The sequence below is a fragment of the Patagioenas fasciata genome, chromosome 1, assembly GCF_037038585.1.
Source record: "Patagioenas fasciata isolate bPatFas1 chromosome 1, bPatFas1.hap1, whole genome shotgun sequence".
Taxonomy (NCBI): domain Eukaryota; kingdom Metazoa; phylum Chordata; class Aves; order Columbiformes; family Columbidae; genus Patagioenas; species Patagioenas fasciata.
Window position 1 is genome coordinate 151328481 of NC_092520.1, and position 21622 is coordinate 151350102.

The following is a 21622-nucleotide window of genomic DNA, read 5'->3' on the forward strand; positions in this document are numbered from 1 at the left end:
CCAACTTCTCAGGTCTTTTTTTTTTCTCTCCAAATGTGGGGACCAGAACTGCATGTGATGTTCAAGGTGTAGATACACTCTGTGTTTATACAGAAGTATGAGGATGTTTTACGTTCCTTTTCTCAGCATGCCTACTATTATCAATTTATTTTTGGCAGCTTCCACTATATTACTTTCAGGCTTCTGCACACTGCTGCCCAAGCTGCATCTCTGCTGAGCATTCCACTTGCATTTTTGCTTGTGCTCTGGACCCTGAAAGTTACTCTTGCTTCACCAGAATTTCCTTCATCCTCTTGCTTCTCCCTTTTTATGCTTCGACCATATCTGAAAGAGCTTCCTTCCTCCAGTGCTCCTACCCACCTTGATCTCTAAAGTCCTGCCAAAGATTCATAGTACAAAGCCCTTCAATGCATATGCTCTTTTTTCCCCCTTATCTAGTGTACCGGGACTGTCAGGCAACTTTCTATTAGGCTGGAAATAAAAAACTGCCTCTAAGATTTGTGCCAAGCTTACGGAATGTAAATCCACATATGTATATCCAATTCACTCTTCTTTTTTCTCCTTTCCTCTTCACCATCTGTCTTCTAATCTGGTTTCTGTGTGCATTAAGGTGCAATTTTACACCAGCCTGGTTAATTCCAGGTTTAGTTCTAGTTTACACTGTTTAGAAGTGTCTTACGTTAATAGAGCTTAATCTGCTCACACTGTGTGCAACATCTCAAGAAGAGCAGCACTGCAAGTTTTCAAGAAGCAGTTCAGGGAAGTCTGGTCTCTATTCCTGCCTGAGAGCTTTTGAATAGAAATCATTCAGATGATCTGTGTAACTTCTGCGTTATAAGCCCGATGCTCCCTCTCTGTGTCAGACCTGCTGCACCACTGATGCGCAGATGTACAGCCTGTTTGCCTTCCAGACGCGTTGGATCGTTCACAGACGGACTCTGTGAGCGGCGAACACACACGCGTGAGGTTGGAGACGTACCAAGCACGTTGTGTTTGCTGCTTATGCTGGGCTAGCACGTAAGCGTTTGTCCAGAGCTGTCCTGGATGAGCAGCCCTGGCTGGATCTTTCAGAAAGGAATCTGCTATCGTGTGCCTTCCTGTGCAAGTCCTAGTATTGCTGTTTTAACCACGACCAATATGGGGGAACTCTGTGGTTTTATACCAATATAACCTATAGTTGCTATCTCATCACTACAGTTTATTAAATTACCTTGATGGGCTCTCTCTCCCCTAAAAGTGTAGAGTCAAGTTAGTGTCCAGTTCTGGGCCCCTCAGTTCAAGAAGCACAGGGAGCTGCTGGAGAGAGTCCAGTGCAGGGCAACAAAGATGATTAAGGGAGTGGAGCATCTCCCTTATGAGGAAAGGCTGAGGGAGCTGGATCTCTTTAGCTTGGAGGAGACTGAAGGGTGACCTCATTAATGTGTACAAATATATAAAGGGTGAGTGTCATAAGGATGAAGCCAGGCTCTTCTCGGTGACAAACAATGAGAAGACAACAGGCAATGGGTATAAATTGGAACACAGGACGTTCCATTTAAATTTGAGAAGAAACTTCTTCTCAGTGAGGGTGACAGAACACTGGAACAGGCTGCCCAGGGGGGTTGTGGAGTCTCCTTCTGTGGAGACATTCAAAACCTGCTTGGACGCCTTCCTGTGCAACCTCATCTGGGTGTTCCTGCTCTGGCAGGAGGTTTGGACTAGATGATCTTTTGAGGTCCCTTCCAATCCCTAACATTCTGTGATTCTGAGAGTCCCGTACAATTTCAACAAAAAGGGGCTGTTATGGGCCCTGAGCATTTTTTAAAATTGGGTGTTGTGCTCAGTTGCTCCTGTATGGACTTTGGGCCTTGGTCTGATACATGATTCTGCAGAGGCAGTGAAGCAGGATCAGTGTCCTTCTTCCCCTGTCCTCTGCAACCGGAGAGTTTAGCTGTAGTGTGGTTTTGAAGGTCAGCAGCATTTCAGGCCCTGAAGTTGTGGAGGTGCTGAGGATGACCCTGTCCTTCAGGTTGCATAATTTCATTTACATGTAGAGATGTGATTCACAGAAAAGTCTGAATCTGTTCCTCTAAGGTATAGCTCCACACCATGCAATAGTGGGTTGGAATAAATTTGTTAGCTGAGTGTTAAGTTCAGTTAAACTAAATTAGAAATGGATTGATGCTGCAATGGTCGGAGGTCTAGTCTGAGACTTGTTAGGCTCGATTTTAGTGCTCTGCATTTGGCTTCCTGTGTGATCTTGAGCAAGTCACTGAGCTTATCTGTGAGAAGCCCACATGGTTCTTGTGAGGTTAAATGCCATAAAGATGCGTGAAGTCCTCTTTTGTATATGTTACTGGGCTTATACAGAGGTTGAAGATAAAGTTAACAAAACCAGTCCCTCTTTGTCAGCCCTTTCTGTGTCCTCTGTGGTTGAAAAAAACCCACACTTAAAAGTTCCTATATAACCAAATCTTACTAATATACTTGCACAGGCTGCACCTGAATAAATGATGTTGCACTTAAATGATTAGCTATTGAATCTAATGTCTATGATTATATTGGCAGTGTGATCCACTTCTGTAGGGAGCGTGGCTCTGAGCCATTCTGATAAAAAAGGGACAGAAACAATCAGTAACCCCTGCTGCCAGGCGAAGGAGGGATGAGGGCTGGGGCAGGGGTGGACAAAAGCTTTATCTTTCTCTCTCTCTGTTTTTTCTAAGAGTTTGAGCAAATTGGTGATAACCAACACTAAAACATCTGAATCATAAATCTATTCAGCTACTGCGTGGCTCCCAACAAACAGAGTATGAACTGTTGGTGCCTTAGCTATTCCTGTCCCTGCTGAGCCATGGCTTTGCATTTAACTCACATATAACCCTTTCCCAAAGCCTTTGCAGGTTTAAAACAAAATCCCATAACACTTCTTACATTTAAGTTATCAGGGCACCCTTTCCTTTTAAGATAGCTTTAGGCAGGAGATGAAATCACTGCAAGGAAGCCCAAAGACCAGGGATGCAGCCAACGTGTTTGTCCTTCTCCCCTCTCCCCCCACTCACCACCCCCAAGAGCCAGGACTCCTGCTTCTCACTATTGTGAGAATTAATCCTTTAGTGCTCCTTGCTGCTCTACCTTCTATATAGCCAATAAGCACCGAGTGACTGAAGGCGGGGGTGTGGCGGGGGGGGCTACATGTGTGTTTGAAGGAATGAATAGCAATGGATCAAACTGCTCTAGCTCTTTTGCAAGTGCTGTTAGGAAAATATAATCAATTACTTTTTATTTGAAAAATAATTCCAATACCTCAGTTTACATGAAAATGTGTCTGGGCATTCGGGGATTTTTCTTCTTCCTTCTCAGATCAATGGGCAGAAAAAGCAAATTCCTGACTTTGCACCCCAGCTATAAATTGATACAGAGATAGTCCTGAGTGCTGTCCCTTGATTGCCGTTCCCTTGTGCTCTTGTGTTGACTAAGGCCACCTGCAGCAGATGCATAGGTGGAATTTTTTCAACACTTATTTTGCAGGAAAAGGAAGTGACATTACATTGCTGTGGTTCAATAACTTTCTTCTGTATGAGTAACCTTGGAATGAGAAAATTTTGTAGTCTGCAGAGTAAGATGTGGCTTTATGAGGTTTTTTTGTTTGTGTTTTCTTCTTCTGTATCGACTGAGTGGAAGTGGCATAAAGGTTACTGAGTTAAAATTACTTCCTGAGATTTCTGCATGCTAGAAGTGAACGAGTTGGGAAACAGTCTTTGGAGCTCCCCTTGACAAAGCTTTATTAGTGAGGCTGAGTCACAGGAAATGTTACTGCCCATCAACATGGTGGGATTAAGTCCTCTGGGAGTGACCAGTTCAGAGGCACCTGTGCTCAGGGGCAAGTAGGTATTTCGGACAGCAGTAGGATGTGAGTGTATTGACCAAAATGCTGGGGTGTGCAGAAAACAGCTGTGCTTAGTCTTGAAAGATGTGAGGCTTTGAAATGTTGTAGTGCATAGCACAAGTAAGGCTCCACGTGCCCTCTTTTCAGGAGGTTTGGAAATCATGGGATTGTTTTATACCCATATGTTTTGTACTCATTTTATTTCAAAGTTTGAAAGAGGCTAGTATGTGGAAACTGAAATATGAAGAGTATGTAACTACAACAGTTTGGGGGAAATGGCATGCACCTTCTGAGAGGAGACTCTAAGCTAGTATTGGTTTTCACAGTGGAGATGTCTCGGATTAATTTATTCTTGGAAGGAAAATCGTGATCCTCATTCCCAGCACTGAATGCTCTCCATCATCTTGCACTTTTGCTAGTTTTCTGTATTTTACCTTTGAAATCCTTGATTATTTATTATTTTTTTTTTTATTTTGTTGTCTTTAAGTTGTTTTTAACGTTCTTGCAGTGAAGCCAGATCCTGTAGAGAGGAAGGCTGCTCTTTGAAAATTTCCTAGCCAGCATGGCTTTCCCTAAACTGGAATTTTTCTTAGTTCCTCAGTTTTGCTCCTTTTGAGCACCTCCTTTGGACAGAAATGGCGGACAGGATGAGACATTTCTTTCACAGCTGAAAAACATGTAATTGATAATGTTGTAATCTGGGATCCTTGCCTGGATGAAGTGCCCAGTGCAGCTGTCCTTGCTGCTGTGGGACTCACTGTTTGGAGAGGTTTGAGGAAGGCTGCGTACAAAAGGGCCTGCTATCTTCTGCTGTGAGGGATCTGTGAAGAGTTCAGCTGTTTCTTGTTGTCTTACAAATATTGAGCCTCATGAGAGCTTTAGGTGTTTGTCTCTATTTCGTGCATATTGAAAAACAGCAGAAGATAGTCAAGTGGGTTGCCTGAAGTCACCTAGCCTGACAGAGCTGCGAATAGGTTTCCTGGCTCCTAGTACTGTACTTTAAACCACAAGATTAGTCTTTTTTGAAAAGGATAATCTGTATGTTCAAAGAAGGCTTTGTAAAGCTCCCATTAACCTCAGTGCCATACCTAGTGAGGAATCTAATTTATGTTCTGGGAAATGAAAGCGGTTTTGAAGACCTCAGTGCTGCAGGTCACTGTCAGACCTTCAAGGTCCATTGCCACCAGTTTAATTTTTCTCCTGCTTGGATTCACCTCTGTCATTCCTGAGAAAGGAGGCGCAGAACTGTACTCCCAAGGAAAGATTTCTTGAGACATCCAGTTGCGGATAACTGAGAACAAAGTCTACGTGTGGTTTTTTTTGCTGTGCTTAGTTAATGTACAGAATGGCCAACATTCCCATTCCCTCCTTGAAAGAGATACGTGCTGGCAAAGCTCTTTTTTTATTGCATTTTATCACTTAGTCAAGATGTGAAGATCTGAATTCCAGTAGCCAATGACTGGAAATGTCCTTTCAAACTAAAATATTGAACTTTAGAGTTTACCCCTGAGTACTCGAGCTGCCTTATCTGAACAGCAGAGGAAATTTTTTTCCAGTTTTCTTCTGTTATCATGGTAGAACACAGCATCTGAATGTTAGAGAAGAAGTAGCAGTATGTTAACCTCAGCCCTGCTTTTACTCAAAGAATGTAAGAGTTTTACAGGGTTGGCTGAAGATTATCTAAATTTGTGGGGGGGAAGGAAGAGAGATGGACAGAGATTTAGCTCTCGTCACTGAATGCACGAAGTGAGAATAAAAGCCAGGGCTGCTTTTCTGATCCCATGCTCTACTAATAACACTTTTACAAGCTGGTTATATAATTATCTGCTACCGTAATTTTTTCCCCACTTCAAGCAGATCAGCTATTTCTTCCAAGGGACACGTTTTGTGTGAATCTTTGGATAATCCAGTGTTAACAGTTCTGCATTGAATTGCAGAAACAAAACTGGCTATTAAGTTTACAAGATGTAACAGCTTTGCTTTGTTTTTTAAAATGTGGTGAAACAAGCCAGGGTTTTTTCCTTTTTGTTATTTTGGATGGCATGATAGAATTTAGGAGAAAAAGTTACTTGAACTAACGTCTGTAGGGTAAACATTACAGCAGTAGACCTGGTTTCCTTGGTGTCTGGGCAATAATTTTACTGCCCTTCTCTCAAATTACGATGCTGTTTCTAATATGTGTTATAAGAGTGTAGTTAGCATTAACATTTATGAACATAATAATCATTCACATTAATAATAATTTACAGTTTCTGGCAGATGTAACTACTGTATAAATAGCCAACTGTTTGTAGCAATCTGGAAATTTATTGGCTGTAAAGACAATGTTAAATTAAGCTAGAGAACAATTCCTGTATGGCGTATGTGTTGAAGAAGATATTCATCCTGTGCTCTGGAAGGAGAGCTACAAGCACTCCATCACCTTTTTTATGGAGCAGCATTACCAGATGTGGAGTGAAAAACAGTGTCCTTCTCCTGAACACATGAAGGGGCCTGTATCATTTCCCTTGGCAAACACATGTGAGCTGATCTCCTTCCAGATGCAGGCAGAGGTGGTGGTTCTGGCCAAAGGGCCTTAGTCAGGACAGCTGCACCAATGACACTTGTGTGAATGCTGAGTTACCCACAGTATGTCACAAGAATCAGCTCCTGAGATTTTACACTTTACTTGACAGCCAAAAAAATCCTGCGACTGACAGTTTTTGCATAGTTTTTCTGAGCAGACCCTTCTCCCCTCTGCCTTTCCCCAGCCACAGGCCAGGGAACGGGAATTCAAAACCTGCCTGGGCTGTGTAACCTCATCTAGGTGTTCTGCTCCGGGCGGGGGGATTGGACTAGATGATCTTTCAAGGTCTCTTCCAATCCCTAACATTCTGTGATTCTATGTAATTCCCGTAGAGCTCCTGGATCATCTCCTGACTGCTCCCAGCCCCGAGAGCAGCCATGTTGGTCACCAGGTAACCCTCTTGGGGCCTCTTTGGGTTTTCCCAGCATTCTGTGGAAGATGAAGTCTCAGCAGAGGTGGGCAGATCTGTGTCTTCAGCAGGACAGACAAGGAAGCATGGGATTCCTGTTGGAGCCAGGAGAAGACATGCTAGATAGCTATCACTTGGGAATGGAAGCTCTGAGCCTCGACAATAATTTAAAAGCTCTGAGGAGCATTTCCACTTATCCAAAGAAATACAGATTTTTTTGGACAGACCTGAAGGTAGAGTGTAGATACTGGAAGAGGTAATTTCTTGTATTTATTTTGACATTGGATCCTGCAGTGACATATGTTACGAAGCCAGAGCTGTGTAAGGAACTGTGACTAGCATTACAATATTCGACAGGCTTGAAACACCATTTCCCTTGACAAGCCTGTCTCTTAGTCTATACATCTCTCATTAGGGTGGCAGCATCTGTGTTTCCTATACTAATTAAAAAAAAAGATGTATAGAAGCCATTGATTTCTGTATTGAAGTATGTCTGGACTCAAAGAATCTGACATATTAGCAAGGTGATGCATACTGTTATCTAAGAGTATGAAAAAGACCTGTTGGTTATGCTCCTACAAACTGTTATGCTGTGGAGTAGATTAATGTTTTTAAAACTTATTCTTAGGCTTGAGACTAAGCCTGTTGCAAACAGGCAGTTCACACATCTGAGTGGCTGGCTGGCTGCATCATCAGGGTTGATACTGGTAGGCAGCTATTTCATACTTTTGCAAATCCTTTGTTGGTAAATTATTAGAAAAAAATGCTGGAACTTGGATTTCAGTGTAGCACTGCAGGGCTATTCACTCACCATTCATGTTGTCCACACACAGTAGTAGAAAACTGTGAGGCACCTGTGTGTGGCTGCAGACCCTCTTGGTAACTTTTGTTTTGTCTGACCTGGAGTGAGAAGGAAGAGGTTTTGGTGCCAATAGGACCTTATCGGCCAGCCAGGGTTTGTTTGTGGTGGGTAGGCTGTGGGCTGCACTGAGTGTGGCATCAAAATGGCAAGGAGAAGAATGGCTGGCTGTGGAGATCAGATTAAAGGAAAAAAGCAAGGCTTTACAGCTTTTTAAAAAATCTTAATATGTTTTGCCGTTTCCTCATGCTTTTTCAGTCAAGGGTGAGCCAGAGACTTTTCCTGCCCCATTCAAAAGCCAGGTTGTCATTTTTGTTTGAGGGACAGAAGGGATGTGAGGGAGTCACCTGAGCCCTTAAGGGGTGATCTGGACTTTCTGTTTATTTCTGTGCCCACGGAGATAGTTTTTCCACGACTTTCTTATCAACTGGCAGCTAATAACATCCTGGAGGGTAAGGGGGGAGCGGTGTAAATGCCAGAGCATCATCACTGCCACAGAAGTTTCATGGCGTGAGTGCAAACCAGCTGCATAGCTTGCATGCCGTGTTGCATCAGCAGTGCATGATGGCAGGGAGTAAATCCCCCAGGAGTGTTGGCCTGTGTGTGAACTAGATAAGCGGAGGTTGGCTTAGATGGGCCAGTCTGAATGTATTGAGAGTGGTAAAAATACCTTAAAAAAACGTTCCTAATAAGTCTTGAAATCTTTGCAGAAACTTTAGCCAAGCAATCCATTCCAGATTTTGGCGCTCATCCTTTCCCTTCCCCGTGCTCATGCTGAGCAGATGAGTGCAATGGCCAGACCTAAAATGAAGAGCATCTACAGTCTGATCTCATCCTCCCTCGCTGCCTTTGGCTGGAGAGGAGGAGGAGCTTTGAAATCGGATTATTACTTCGAGCCTCTTGGCTTTGGAGCTACAGACTGTTCCCCATGTTGCCAATGGGCTTAAAAGCTTAGCAGAACTCCCACTAGGTACCCAGGAAGCCTCTTACCGCAGGAGATGGTGACACGGCAGGATCAGCTGTTCTTTATTTATCCTGCAGCTGAATCGTCTGGGGAGGGACCATAGCTCACCCGGTGATGTTGTTTCCAGAAACAACATCAAGAACAGGTAGAGCCGTGTTGATGCTGTTCCCCACCGAAGTGACTGCACTTAATCAAGGCGCAATGTAAAACGGTTGCTGAAATATTTAGTCTTTAGCTGCTGGTAGTATTTAGCCTGTAAATGGGAATGATAAATCCAGTACTTGTAGAGAGAGGAAGAGTTTGGGGTTGTTTCTACCAGCAAAGAAACTACTGGCATAGGACTACAAGAGTTTAAAACTGTATAAGGTTTACAGTATTACGGGTGTCTTCAGAATGGTACAAATCTCTAGCTTTCTGCTGCCACATTCCTCACTTTGTCTCCCCAGTAAAAAAACAAACAAACAAACAAAAAACAATGGAAAAAAACACAAACAAAAAACCAAACCAAAACCACCAACAAACCAGAACAAACAAACAAAACCACCAACAACCAAAATATAAACCAGTGCAAACTATAAGGAATTTAACAATCTGAATACATCAGATACAAGTGTGGTTATCAGGAGATATGCTTTCTAGGTGATAATAAATGATATCTTTCTGAGGGTGAGGCAGACAGGATGCAATTCAAGCAGACTGGGTTTCCTCTCATACTGTTGTGTTTGTAGGTTATTTTCAGCTAGAGGAGTTGAACTTGTGGCTTGGGCAATAGTGGTCAGCCACTTTAAGGTGTTTTGGTTTGTTTTGCTGTTTGTTTTTTGTTAGTGTTTTGTTTTTAAGGGCATGACCCTAGTACTTTTCCTGTAAAAGCATGAACCCCTGATTAGAAATTTAAGCAGACTGGTGTTTAAGATTGATTTTCTTAACTGCCCTTCACAGGCCTTCTAGAAGTCTTCCATGGGGTCTGCCAGAGGTCTGCAAACCACAGGCTGGAGACTTGGTTCTGCTGAGCCTGAAATTTCTGTCTTTCTCCCATGTAAAGCCAGTTCAGTGCCCAGTACGATGCTTCTCCTTCAGCCAGCGTAACTGGCTTATGGTAAATGGTGTAGATTATCTGCTCTGAAGGAAGAGGGGATTATTTTGAAAGGGAGAAATGATCCTTTGGAGGGAAATAGCATGATCACCAAATGCTTTGGCTGCTAATAAAGCTGCTGAAAAAGAAAGATGATGGCAGTGGTATCGAGTGTCAAGCCTTATGGGTTCTCTCAGCCTCGCTGCTGAGTGAAGTGTGCCCCTGGTAAGGATGCTGGGGCTTGTGTTAGTTTCTCCATCTGTAAAATTGCTCTGCATGTGGGTTTGTGCCTCCCCTTCCTTCACAGGTGCTGCAAGGCTTTACTGAATTTTCTTTAAATGCTTTGATGCTCTAGGATGAAAGCTGCTCTAGAGGCATAAAGTACTGATGTGTGACTATTAAACAGAAACTAATCACTTGCTACTTCAGAACTTCAGATGTACCCTGTCCATCTGAAAAGGTGTTTTGCAGGGGAAAGAAACAGAATGAGCAGCAGTTTTAGATCTTTTAGATGCTGACAATCCATAAACTTCATGACCAATGCAGTTTTTTTTTTTACTCAGGGCAAGATGAGCTAGGAGAAGAGGAAAGCTTTATTAGCACCGGTATGCTGCTATGGGACATGAGGGAGACTGGATTGATCAGTCTGAAATCTCTTTTCAGTACAGTTTAGCCATCCAGCGTGACCTGCTCGTATTTGTTTGTATTACACAGTAGTGAAAAATTCCAGTTGGAGAGCAAGCGGCAACATGCTGTGCAAACAGGGGAGGGTCCCTCTCCCAAAGGAGAAATCAGGCAGCAGGTTAACAGAAATGGAGAACAAGACGACACAACCATTCTGGCATGTGGGATAGAGGGTAGATAATACAGTGGTCTCAGATCACCAGTAGCCTTGTGCCCATCCCAGATTTTTAAGCATCCTGATAGGCTAAAGAAAGACAAAACCTGAGTGTGCCTAGAAAATTCTAGCCTGACCATAATGTCCATCAGCGTTGCACAGAGTTTGCATTTTCAAACATACTTGGGCTAAATTGAGCAGAATTCAGTATTTCTGCTCTCATAGCTGGTGGAAAGTGCTGGAGGGAGAGGATGGTTGATGTTACCCATTGCACTGCCAGCACTGGGCAGGGGGTAGCACGTGGATTTGTTCTTTGCAAACAGCCGTAATGTGGAGGCAATACGACTAATTCTCCCTAGCTTTCTGTTTATAACCATCTCTCTCATACAAAGCTGTCATCTCACACCTCTGCTTAGCCCTGGAGTAACATTATGCTCCTATTTACAACGTGCTTGAAATAGTCTTCAAAGTCTGCTTGCAGAAAGTTGAGGGAGGTAGAGATGTCAGAAGGCATTGACAGACATTAAGGGGGGGACCTGAAGAAATGGGAAACAGGAAGACCTTTGCTGCTCTCCCTTCCCCCCCCCCCAATGATGGTCCCCTTCTGACAGGGTAGTTTTTCTCCCTTGGGTGTTTGCTTTTCATCCCTTGCCCTCACACACACCGGTCTGACGGCTCAGATAAGAGCTGGGACTGCTGTTCTGCCAAGCATCGCTAAACCTCTTTACTTCGCACCCCTGAAGCTGCTGCAGAAGGCCAGCTTGGCTCCCCCTGGAGCTTGTGGTCCCCAAGGGATGAGATAAGATGATGACGTTTTCTTGAGGAGAGCTGCTGACTTGGTCTCTGCTGTCAGGTGTGTAGGGAGGGTGTTCAACATTCACTTTTCCTATGATGCAAAGGCAGAGCACAGAAGATGGGGAGGTCTTTTGGCTAAGGAAGCTGTAAGGCCATGGAACATCTTACAGAGTGAGGATGCAGGACTGTGGGGAAGCTGGGAGAAACACATCTGGCTGTAGATTCAGGCAATGGCTGATGTCTCCAACAAGCTACTGAAATTAAGATAACGTGGCTGGGAGACTCAATCAGGATCCAAACCCTAACTTCTTTCTGGTTTTAAGGCAGCGATCTAAACCTACTGTTGTTTGTGCTTCTATGTTATTGGGGCCCTAGGAATACCCTTAATTCCCTACAGTGCCCTCCCAGTTTGTCATACCAAGTGGGGCAGTCTCTGTAGGTTTCATATTTTGAAAATTATTTCCATATGATGGTAGCAATCTCAAGCCAAGAGAGAGTGGCACTGGGCCGCAGAAGGCACTCTGGCTGCTGGGCAGGGCTGTGTTTTTTGTGGGCATGCTAAGTACACCCCAGGAGCTGAGCACACTGACAGACCAACAAGCTGAGGTGGTGTAGCTGGATCCTGTCACCTCAGCTTTGGGACCATGTCTCGCTTCCCATTTTGTTGACCTTCTGCTGCTGCTTCTGGTGAATGGGCTGGGTGTGCTCTGTGGCTCAAAGGAGGGGGCCACACCTTCCTCTCTGGGATGTTTTGGGGTGAACAGTGGTTCCTCAGAGTCCCTGCATACTCCTTGCAGCCAGGGGATGGCTGGCTCTTCAGTGGGGTAAACAGCTCCTAACTGGAGATGTGAAGCACCCACTCTGGCTTCAGGCAACACAGGGGTAAATGATGCTCACTGGAAGCATTTCAGACCTGCAAGTGAATTTCAGTCTTCCTGCTCAGTCCTGGTAACCATACTCTTTTGCATGAATTTGCCTAACTCTTGCCCAGGTACCTGTTGTCATTAATTATCTGTGAGGGGAAAAGAACGTCCTGACTCAATTCAGTGACAGTGTCGCAATTTGAGCACATGGGTTGGGGCTGGCTCAGCAGAGCCTACTGCTAGCTTTTGGTGATCTCCTAAACCCTGTTGAGTCGCTTGGGAACATTGCAATGGAAATCTGATAACAGCAGTGGTATGGAAATAGAGCTGAATGGACTGGGGCTTTTTAAACTGATGGCTAACTTGGACAAGGCTTTGCTGTGCTTAAACTGGTTATGTCCATTAGATTTGGTTATCACAGAATGTTAGGGATTGGAAGGGACCTCAAAAGATCATCTAGTCCAATTCCCCTGCTGGAGCAGGAACACTTAAATGAGTCTAGATGATTCAGGTCCAGCACAGAGGAGCCTTTTGAATTTCAGTCCTGTGTCTCATAACCCAACTTGCTCATGCCAGGCTCTCACAGGTGCTGGGCTTTCCCTGCAGCCTGGGAGGAGCCTGTCTCCTGAAACAAGGGCCCCAAACTTTGTGATGCCACCCTCTGAGCAAACAGCTTGTAAGGAGCTGGGCTCTGACTGGCTGCTTTCCATACTTCAGAAAGCCAGTGTGTGCAGCAGCCCCACCATTTCTCACAACGTGTGCTGATATCGGTGACAGTGGTGTCAGTGCTGTCATGGTTGTAGTCTCATTTGTTCACTTTTAACCAGGGAGTCACAGAATCATAGAATTATTTTGTTTGGAAGAGACCCTCAAGATCATCAAGTCTAACCATAACCTAACTCTAGCACTAAATCATGTCCCTGAGAACCTCATCTATGCATCTTTTAAACACTTCTAGGGATGGTGACTCAACCACTTCGCTGGGCAGCTTCTTCCAGTGCCCAACAACCTCTTCTACGAAGAGCTTTTTCCTAATATCCAATCTGAACCTTCCCTGGCACAACTTGAGGCCATTTCCTCTCATCCTACCACTTGCTACTCCGGAGAAGAGACCAACACCCTCCATGCTACAACCTCCTTTCAGGTAGTTGTAGACAGCAATAAGGTCTCCCCTCAGCCTCCTTTTCTCCAGGCTAAACAGCCCCAGTTCCCTCAGCTGCTCCTCATCAGGCTTGTGCTCCAGACCCTTCACCAGCTTCACCGCCCTTCTCTGAACTTGCTCCAGCACCTCCAGGTCTTTCTTGCAGTGAGTCTATCATCTTTCCTCTCAAAAGTGTGGACAGACACCAAAAAGCAGTATACTTTGGGCAGCCTGGGCCTGGGTTCACCACACATACAGAGGCCACAGCGCTTGGGTGCCGTCAAGAGCAGCACAAAGTAGCAGTTGCAACAAAACACAGGTGTGATACTGGGGCTTGATACACCTTCACAGCAGCAGTGTTTGTTTCGGACTGAAACCCTGGCCAGCAGCACACTGGAAGGGTTAACTGTACCTGCCAGCCAGCCATGCCCTCCCAGTCCACCCCTGCCAGCTGTTGTCCCAGGGAGCAGGGACGGATGGATCGGTTCCCTCCTGCCCACCCAGGCTGACCCTGCTTTGGGCCAGCACTCCTCCTGGGCGAGATGGTCACCCTTGCTCTGGCAACCGCCTCTTCCCGGCAGCCCTTGCCTGACTCAGAGGGGGATTTAGTCCCGGGCTGGGGGGAGGGAAAGACGTTAAACAGGCTTTTCCCTAATGAGGTGTGACGCCAGCTGGAGAGGGGGAGAATCCTGCTTTTCTCCTGTCTGTTGCTCTCTCTAGCTAGAAGAGATGTGTGTGTGTGTGTGTGTGTGTGTGTCCCTCCTTCCTCTGCTGATTTGCTGCCTTTTCTGTTTCCTTTCTCTGCCGTCCCCAAAGCGTTTTGGCAAGGTTCAGATTTCTGTGCTCACAGCTCAGTGCTCAAAGAGAAAAGGGCAAAAACAAAAGGGTTGGAGGCGTGGGGGGGATGGTGGCAGGGAAGAAGCCCAGCAGCTTGCCGCTCGCCCTGGCCAGGACAGAAGAGTGTGGGGATGGGTCCTGGGGCAGGATTTTGGTGTCTGCTGTCTCCTGAGAGTCCCTGGCATAACTTCGGTCACCTCTACTCAGATACACTGCTCCAGCACTGTGCCACTTGGCTGGCCATCCCTTGTTGGAGAGGAGGGCTGGAAAAACAAAGTTTATTCCTTCTCCTCCTGCAAAATGTGGGCTGAAGCATTAGGTGAAAACTTGAGAGGATTCTAACTCTTCATCACAGTCCTGAGATGTTAAGATTTGCATTGTGTCCTCCCAGTCCCTGGCATTCCCACAGCACCCTGGGCATGTGGGAAAAGTCCAGGGTTTAGCTATTTTGGGGCAGAAAGCTGGAGAATCTGTCGGGATAGGAAACTGTGACATTCAGTGAAACAGAGCAAGTGGACCCAGCCCTGGGAACTTCAAGTGCCTCTCGCTGCTCTTGCCCCTATAGCAAGCGGTGACAGAAAAAAAGTAGACAAAAACTTTACAGGACAATGTCAGTATCTTTTTTTCCAAGACTAATAGTCACAGTAATACTACGACTGTGCTGGCATGGGGTGTGGCTGTTAGTGAGGACCAGAGTGGGTTACAGGCAGCACCCATGACATTTGGCAGCATGGTGCAAAACCCTTTATACAGAAGCACTGACAGCCTTGCGCCTGCTAATGATGGAGCTTCATTAGCTCCATGCTATGTGTGCACTCATTAATCCTGACTTGTGCCAGGATCCTTAACCCAGAGTGGCACGGGGACCCTGCACCCAGCCATGTGGCTCTGTGTGCTCAATGCCTGTAGTAAATGGCTGCAAGATCCATCTGCAGCCAACTCAGGTTCTCAAATCTGCTCTGCACCCTCCATGGCATCAGGGATGAGGGGCAGCTGTCTGGAAGAGATGTGGCAGCAAGAGAAGGGGGGAAACTCCCCAGTCAGGTGTTTTGGGGAAGACTCATGGGTCCCTGCCTAGGAGACAGCACCTTGCCCAGTGCCTGAGGAATGTCCCCCAGCTCCTGCGGTGACCTGTTGGCTCCAAAAATGTAAAGGTCACTCTCAGACCTGGGAAACAATGGCTGCAGATAGGGGCTATCCGAGCAGGTTGTGGCCGCTGCTTAAGGAGTGTTAGTTAAACAGCAGGCTGAAAAGGCTCACGGGAAGCAATTTAAATATTCCTTCGTACAAAAGGCTGTCGCATCCTAGCAGAGGCAGGCTGCTGACTGACAGCTTTAGTGCACAAGTGTACGTGGATGAGGGAGAGGCTGAATCAGGGCCAATACCTGGAGAATTCTGTGCCCTCCCCCCCGCCCTGCTTTATTCTGGATCCTAACATGTCATTTTTCACAAGCTGCGTGTTCACTGCAATAACATACCTGGGACGTTCTAACACATCGTGTACTTTTTGTTAGAGGGCAGATGTCCATTAAAGCGGTTTACCAATAGAATAAATCAACACTTCCAAAATACTAGCTGCTTTCCAAGTGAATTCACTTGATAATTGTTATTTATATAGCATGATTACTATTTATAAAACTAAAATATTACTCTCTCCCAGGGATGGCAAGCAGCAACTGTAGTTTTTGTACTTGTCATTAAGCAGGGTAGTCGTCTAGCGGGCAGAACACAGATACTTGGGACTTTTCCTAGCTCTGCGGCAGGCACGCTGTGTCAGGCTTTGGCTGCCCGCCGCCGTTTCCGCATACAATAGATGCATTTAATACATTCTTTGTGGGACAGGTGTCAGGCTTCCTCTCGTGAAGCACTTTGGCTGTGGCACAAGAGGTAAATAAGAGCAGTGTTGATAATGAAAATATGCCATTAATACATTTCCAATAAAAAACTACAACCAGCATTTAATCTGCAATCTGTTATCAATAATTTTATTACCGCAGTTACTGTGGTCTAATAAAAAAGCACTTTCTCTTCTTTATTGGGTAAGTGCCAAAACGTTTATCCTTTATTCTCTGGCCATTAACCTTTATTCTGTAGCCATTAGCTTAGCCATTTGTGTTAACAGTCTGTTGAGAAACATTCAAGTAGGAATTTATATTCAATCCATTATTTACTCTGAAACCCAAAAAGGATACCTTCTTATGCCCGTATTGTTTATCCATATTGCAACTTGTTAAGAGTTATATCCTACTGATGATAACTCTTATAGGAAGTGGATTTTTCTTACTGTGAATGATTTTCTGGCATATAAATAAAACGGTAGTTAACATAGTAATATTTTGAAAACAAAGCCTGAAATTCCTAGCTGAAAAGAGATATTTCTCACAACATGTATGAAATTCATAATAACTGCATTTCAGAAGTTTATCCTTTTTTATGGATCAATTCCTGTGTCACACCTTTACGTGAACTCTGTTGTGCTGAAATAAGCCATGATGCTTTCCAGCTCTACATCAGGGGTTGAGGGTTTAGGTCACAAGGTCTGTCTTCCCTCCATCCTTTCTCTTTTACTGGAGGTAAAAAAAGGAGAAATAATTATTTGATTATTTAAAAATAACCAAAATGCTTTATTTTCTTTGAGGCATTTTCTCGCTAGCTTTCAGCCATTTCTGGCTCTCCACCTGAAACTGCTACTTCTCTGAGTAAGTGGCTTTTAGAGCCACGCGTTCAAAGCACATCTTTTAAATGAACTCACCAGCCTCAACAAGTGGAAAGCAAAGCACGAGGATGAAACACTTGAGTCCTGCCCGTCAGCTGAACATAGGAGGAATCGTGGGTTTCTTATTAGGCTGTAGTATCTGAGCCTCACAGAACCCTATTTTTCTGTTTCCAGACAAAAGCATTAGTCTTCTGGCTGGAGAGTGACATTCAGTAAAAGCCTTTCAAGGTCTTCCCATAAACTCTTGCAATGAAGAGGTGGTAGTAGCAGTATTTTTAATTACGAGGAAGGTTGACTTACCGAGTGAATGCTCTGCTGCCGTACATGTACTTAAGGCTACTTTGGTCTTTTTGGTCCTGATCAACCATCAGTAAATGTTAAGAAATTAGTTTGATGGCTGGAATTTGTTTTTTCTCCTTTCTGCTCAATAGGAACTGGAGGCCGCTCTTCACAGGGATGATGTGGAGTTTATCAGTGACCTGATCGCCTGCCTTCTTCAAGGTTGCTATCAGCGCAGAGACATCACGTGAGTTACCTCTCTCTATGGCTTAAGCGCTTTGCAAGGGGAGCTAATTAACACGGTCATGGGGATGTTTCACAGCTTTAGAGTGATGACATGGCAGTGATTGGCAGCCACCAGCAATCAGGCCAGATGCTTTATCTATCGAGTGGAAGGGAATTCCAGCTCTTCTTGGGTTGAGTTGCAGGTTTTTAATTTTACAGACTCGCTGTTAAGCAAACTTTTGTTGAGACCCTGCGAATTCTGTTTCATGCTCTGCTGTAGCACTAGAGCGTACAGTGAACATCCTCAGCGGGTGTTACACTCTGCATTCTGTTTGGTCAAATTAGTGATATCACAGTAAGTCTTTAAATCATCACGTATACCATGTAGAATAAAACTTGTACCATGTAGAATAAAACTTACTGCTCTGCAGCCACCTCACTTGCATGGAAGATCCTGTGACAGTTCAAAGGGACAGTTGTAATTATTTGCTTAGAAATAAGAGGAGCATTGGAATCATTCAGTTGAAGCACACTGGAAAGTGATTTGACATGTTCTCCTGATGTTTCAACATCCAGAGACACTTTTTTAGTGTCCACCAAGTTAGCCTCGCAAACTGAGACATCTGTAAAACGTCATTCTTTGGAGGATCACCACTCACGCAGTGAAATGTGCTCCCAGTTATAACAAAGGCTTGTTGCAGTGTGTTTTATTTGTTTTTCTGTGAATCATGTTAATAGCAAAGCATAACTGTGGAGACAAAGACTGCTTGGCATAATTTGAAGTTGTTTAGGAGAGGTGTTGAGCAATCCTGCACCCTAAGATTCCCCTCTTGTACAGAGGCTTAGATTGGTAGGTCCTCGCATTGAAAGCTCTATTTCTAATTAACTGATTATGCTCAATGTAGTTTATTTTAATGTATGTGTCTGCCACTTAAACAGGTTCTCTTGCACTGCTGGGCTGACATTCAGCATACGTATTAGGACATGAACGAGGCAGCTGCACTGCATTTACTGTTGCTGATTGAAACTGATGTGATGAGAAGCTTGACTGTTAAAGGACTGTAACTGTGTATACCTCCTTCATCGAAATAGCCATACAGCAATATAATCTTGCTTATAAACATGCAGCAAGTTTGTTTCTTCATACCAAAACCACCATAAAGTACTGCCTTAAGTGTTTTGCCCACCTTAACCAGCTCACCCTTGTAGAAGCAGTGGAAGATTTGTCTTTGATAAATGTCATAAATTCAACATTGTGAGGTTCTCCTAAACTCTCCAGATCTAAGAATCTCCACTTAGCAATAGCTCTGTTCAGTTTCCTCCCTTTTCTCAGTTGTTTTAACTAGCAAAATCCAGGGATGAATCACGGCTGAGTCGTTGGGCACTGGCAAGTTGTCTGGGGAAGGTTACATGTGGACACATGCGTATACACTCACACGCAGCTACGTGATGCACCTGGCAGCTCAACAATGTGTAGTTATTCGGCATTGCGTGTACGTCCCGCTTTGTGCCTGTGTAAATACAGCTTTGGTTAGCTCCAAGATGCAAAAGCTGTGAGGAGGCAATGTCATTGCAGAAGGAAGAGCTGGTAACCCAACTGTGGTTTTGTGCAGCCCAGTCAGGTTGCGTTGGTACTTACGTAGCTGTTTCTGTGTGTCTGTCTGTGTATGAGCGGTGCGGTAGGAAACGAAGGAATGCAAAATCATGTAGTGAAATTGTGAGAACTTAACACCTCACCTGAACAGATGCCTGAAGGAGGAAAAAGCTGTACCCTTTCTATAGCACCTCTCATAGAATGAGGCTACCTTGTGGGCAGGGGAATACCAACAGAAGTCTTTCCTGCTGACAAGATGAGGGAAAAGAGCACAGCGGGAGCAGCTCGCTGGACATGGCTGAAGGAATATATCAGGAAAATGGCCTGGAGCCACTGGCATGTTACAGAGGCAGGCCCTGAAGCACTGCAGAAGAAGCAAGGAGGAAGGCTACTTGGAAGTACAGGGAAAGGTGCTGTATGCAGAAGGAAGTCACAAAGGAAGAAGCATCAAGATGCAGTCTAAATATGGAAATCTGTAGATAAATGAGAACAAAACTGATAGCTCGGGTACGTTTCTCTGAAACAAGTTTGCCCCAGTGTTTGTTTTACACTTCCAAACCAGATGTGGAATATTTATCCAAAATGAACGTGTGTTTTTTGAAGTCTAAAAGCCTCCTTGTTCCTTACACATTTATTTCCAACACCTTTGTTCTCTCTAACCTGAGTTCAGCAGGCACAGGCCTTGGCTAAGGCACAGCTTCTCTACTGTACCTAGTTTGTTCCCAGTTAGCGGTGAGGATTTGAGCCTCTAATTAATTTTTTGAGTGCTTGGTGGACATAGTCATGCAAATGTAAGAGGCAGAATTTGCATAGAGTTTAGATTTGGCTTTTTATGATGGGACAGGACTTTGTATTTTTCTGTTGCAGACAGAAAGTAGGTATCTGTCTCACACGGGAAAAATGACCAGTTTCACAGACCATAACAGTGGTGTTACAGCAGTGATTTCTTCAGTTTGAGCTCCGTGTCCCCATGCCAAGGCTGTGAGCTGTTAATCTTTAGGTTGCAGACTTTGCTCCCTGTTGTGCCTTGGAGAGGAAGGTGGAAGCTTGTTTTCATCCTTGTCCTTGAGCTGGAGCACTGTGGCTCAAGCACAAGATGCTCTGTATAACTTAATATAAAGTACAGTTCACCTACTTCTCTGAGGGGCTTTCAGGTTCAATTAGTTTTGTATTGTGTATTACCTCTTTGATGGCCAAAATGTTATCTGTCTATGCTTGCTCACAGTCTGAGAGTAGCTTGCAGTTCTTGCCACATCTGTTTTGATGGCGTGCAGAACTTGCGGCAGAGCTGGGCTGCCTGGCTTTAATCATGCATCATAGAGGGGTATAAAACTGTCACATACCTTTGCTAATTATAATGTGCTCTCAAGTAATTTTGGAAATGGAACCTAGCTGAGAGCCCTTTTAATGCACAATTTTACATACTCTAGCTTGATTTGCTTGTTATTCTTTGGGGGGGAAAATAAAAGAGATTAATACTTTTGTAGGGTTCTGTGATCCTTGGTTTTGAAGTAGAGCAACTTTACCTTGGCTTTGATATTATTTATGACAGACTTTTTTTAAGAAAAAGAATTATATACAAAAGAGAACCTGTTTTTTTACACTGCTTGATGACTAAAGAGTGTTGAATGTCTGGTAGGTTAGGACTTTGTTTGAGTTATGGATATCTGTATTTAACTACAGAGACTGCTTACAGGGATACCACATGATCTTCTCGAAACTCTTATTTATCATAACATATCATAGCTGTTAGGAACACTCCTCATTGATCTGGTTCTTGCTGTGTTAAGCACTGTAGAAGTACAGAACAAAGAAATGGGAGTCTGCATTTCTGGCTTCCAGCATCTTTAGCAATGACCCCGTAGCTGTCCTTGCCTAGCACCAGATAGTTTGAGCACTTGGCCAGGACAGTTTCCCCATTCCTCCCTTCTTTTTGCTCAAAATACTTTTCTGATGTGATCTCTAGCTTTTGTTGTTTTATAAATACCCTTCATAGTGTTCATATACTATCCATACCGCCTATCTATTAACAATGCAATAACTAAATCCTTGAAGCTTTTTGTTGATTTCTCTGCCTGGTTTTATGCTATAGGCACTGTTTGGTTTGACGCCGGTGAGGTTACCCATAGGTTTTTCCTTCCTCTGGCTTTGTGCTGAGGCCTTGAAATGTCTGTTTTCTTTTAATTGTTTCAAAATACGACTGCCTGGAAAGTCGGGAGTGATGAGGGAGAAAACCCTTTATAAAAAATAAATAAATAAAAATTAAGCAGTTTGAAAAAATACTGGTGCTTGCTTTGGGTTCTCTCTGATATAAATTGGGCAGCTGCATAGTCCCTAGGGGCTTCGACTTTAATTCCAGCAGGAAATGTCACTTGATGACTTGTATCAAGACAGGAAGATCAGAGCTTCAGCTAACGGCAACAGCCGCAGCAGGAGCCTTCTGCAGCTGTTTTTAAGTAAGAAGTGATGGTGTGACATGGATGTGTACACTCAAGTAAAATAATGCCGAAGAACTCCTGCTGTTCAGCATTTCTTTGGGTGAAACTCATTCTTCACTACTCTGTTATTGCATTTTTGCTATTTTTCTAATGTGATGGCA

At 44.3% G+C, this 21622-nt stretch overlaps 1 protein-coding gene across 2 annotated transcripts in view; it reads left to right on the plus strand.

Moving 5' to 3' along the window:
• The window catches only part of CECR2 (CECR2 histone acetyl-lysine reader), a 106183-nt gene that overhangs the window by 34137 nt on the left and 50424 nt on the right, over positions 1-21622 (plus strand). For both annotated transcript variants that reach the window (XM_065829311.2, XM_065829312.2), the window contains exon 2: positions 17357-17451. In XM_065829311.2, the coding sequence (XP_065685383.2) occupies positions 17357-17451 (95 nt within the window). The remainder of the gene's footprint in view (positions 1-17356; positions 17452-21622) is intronic.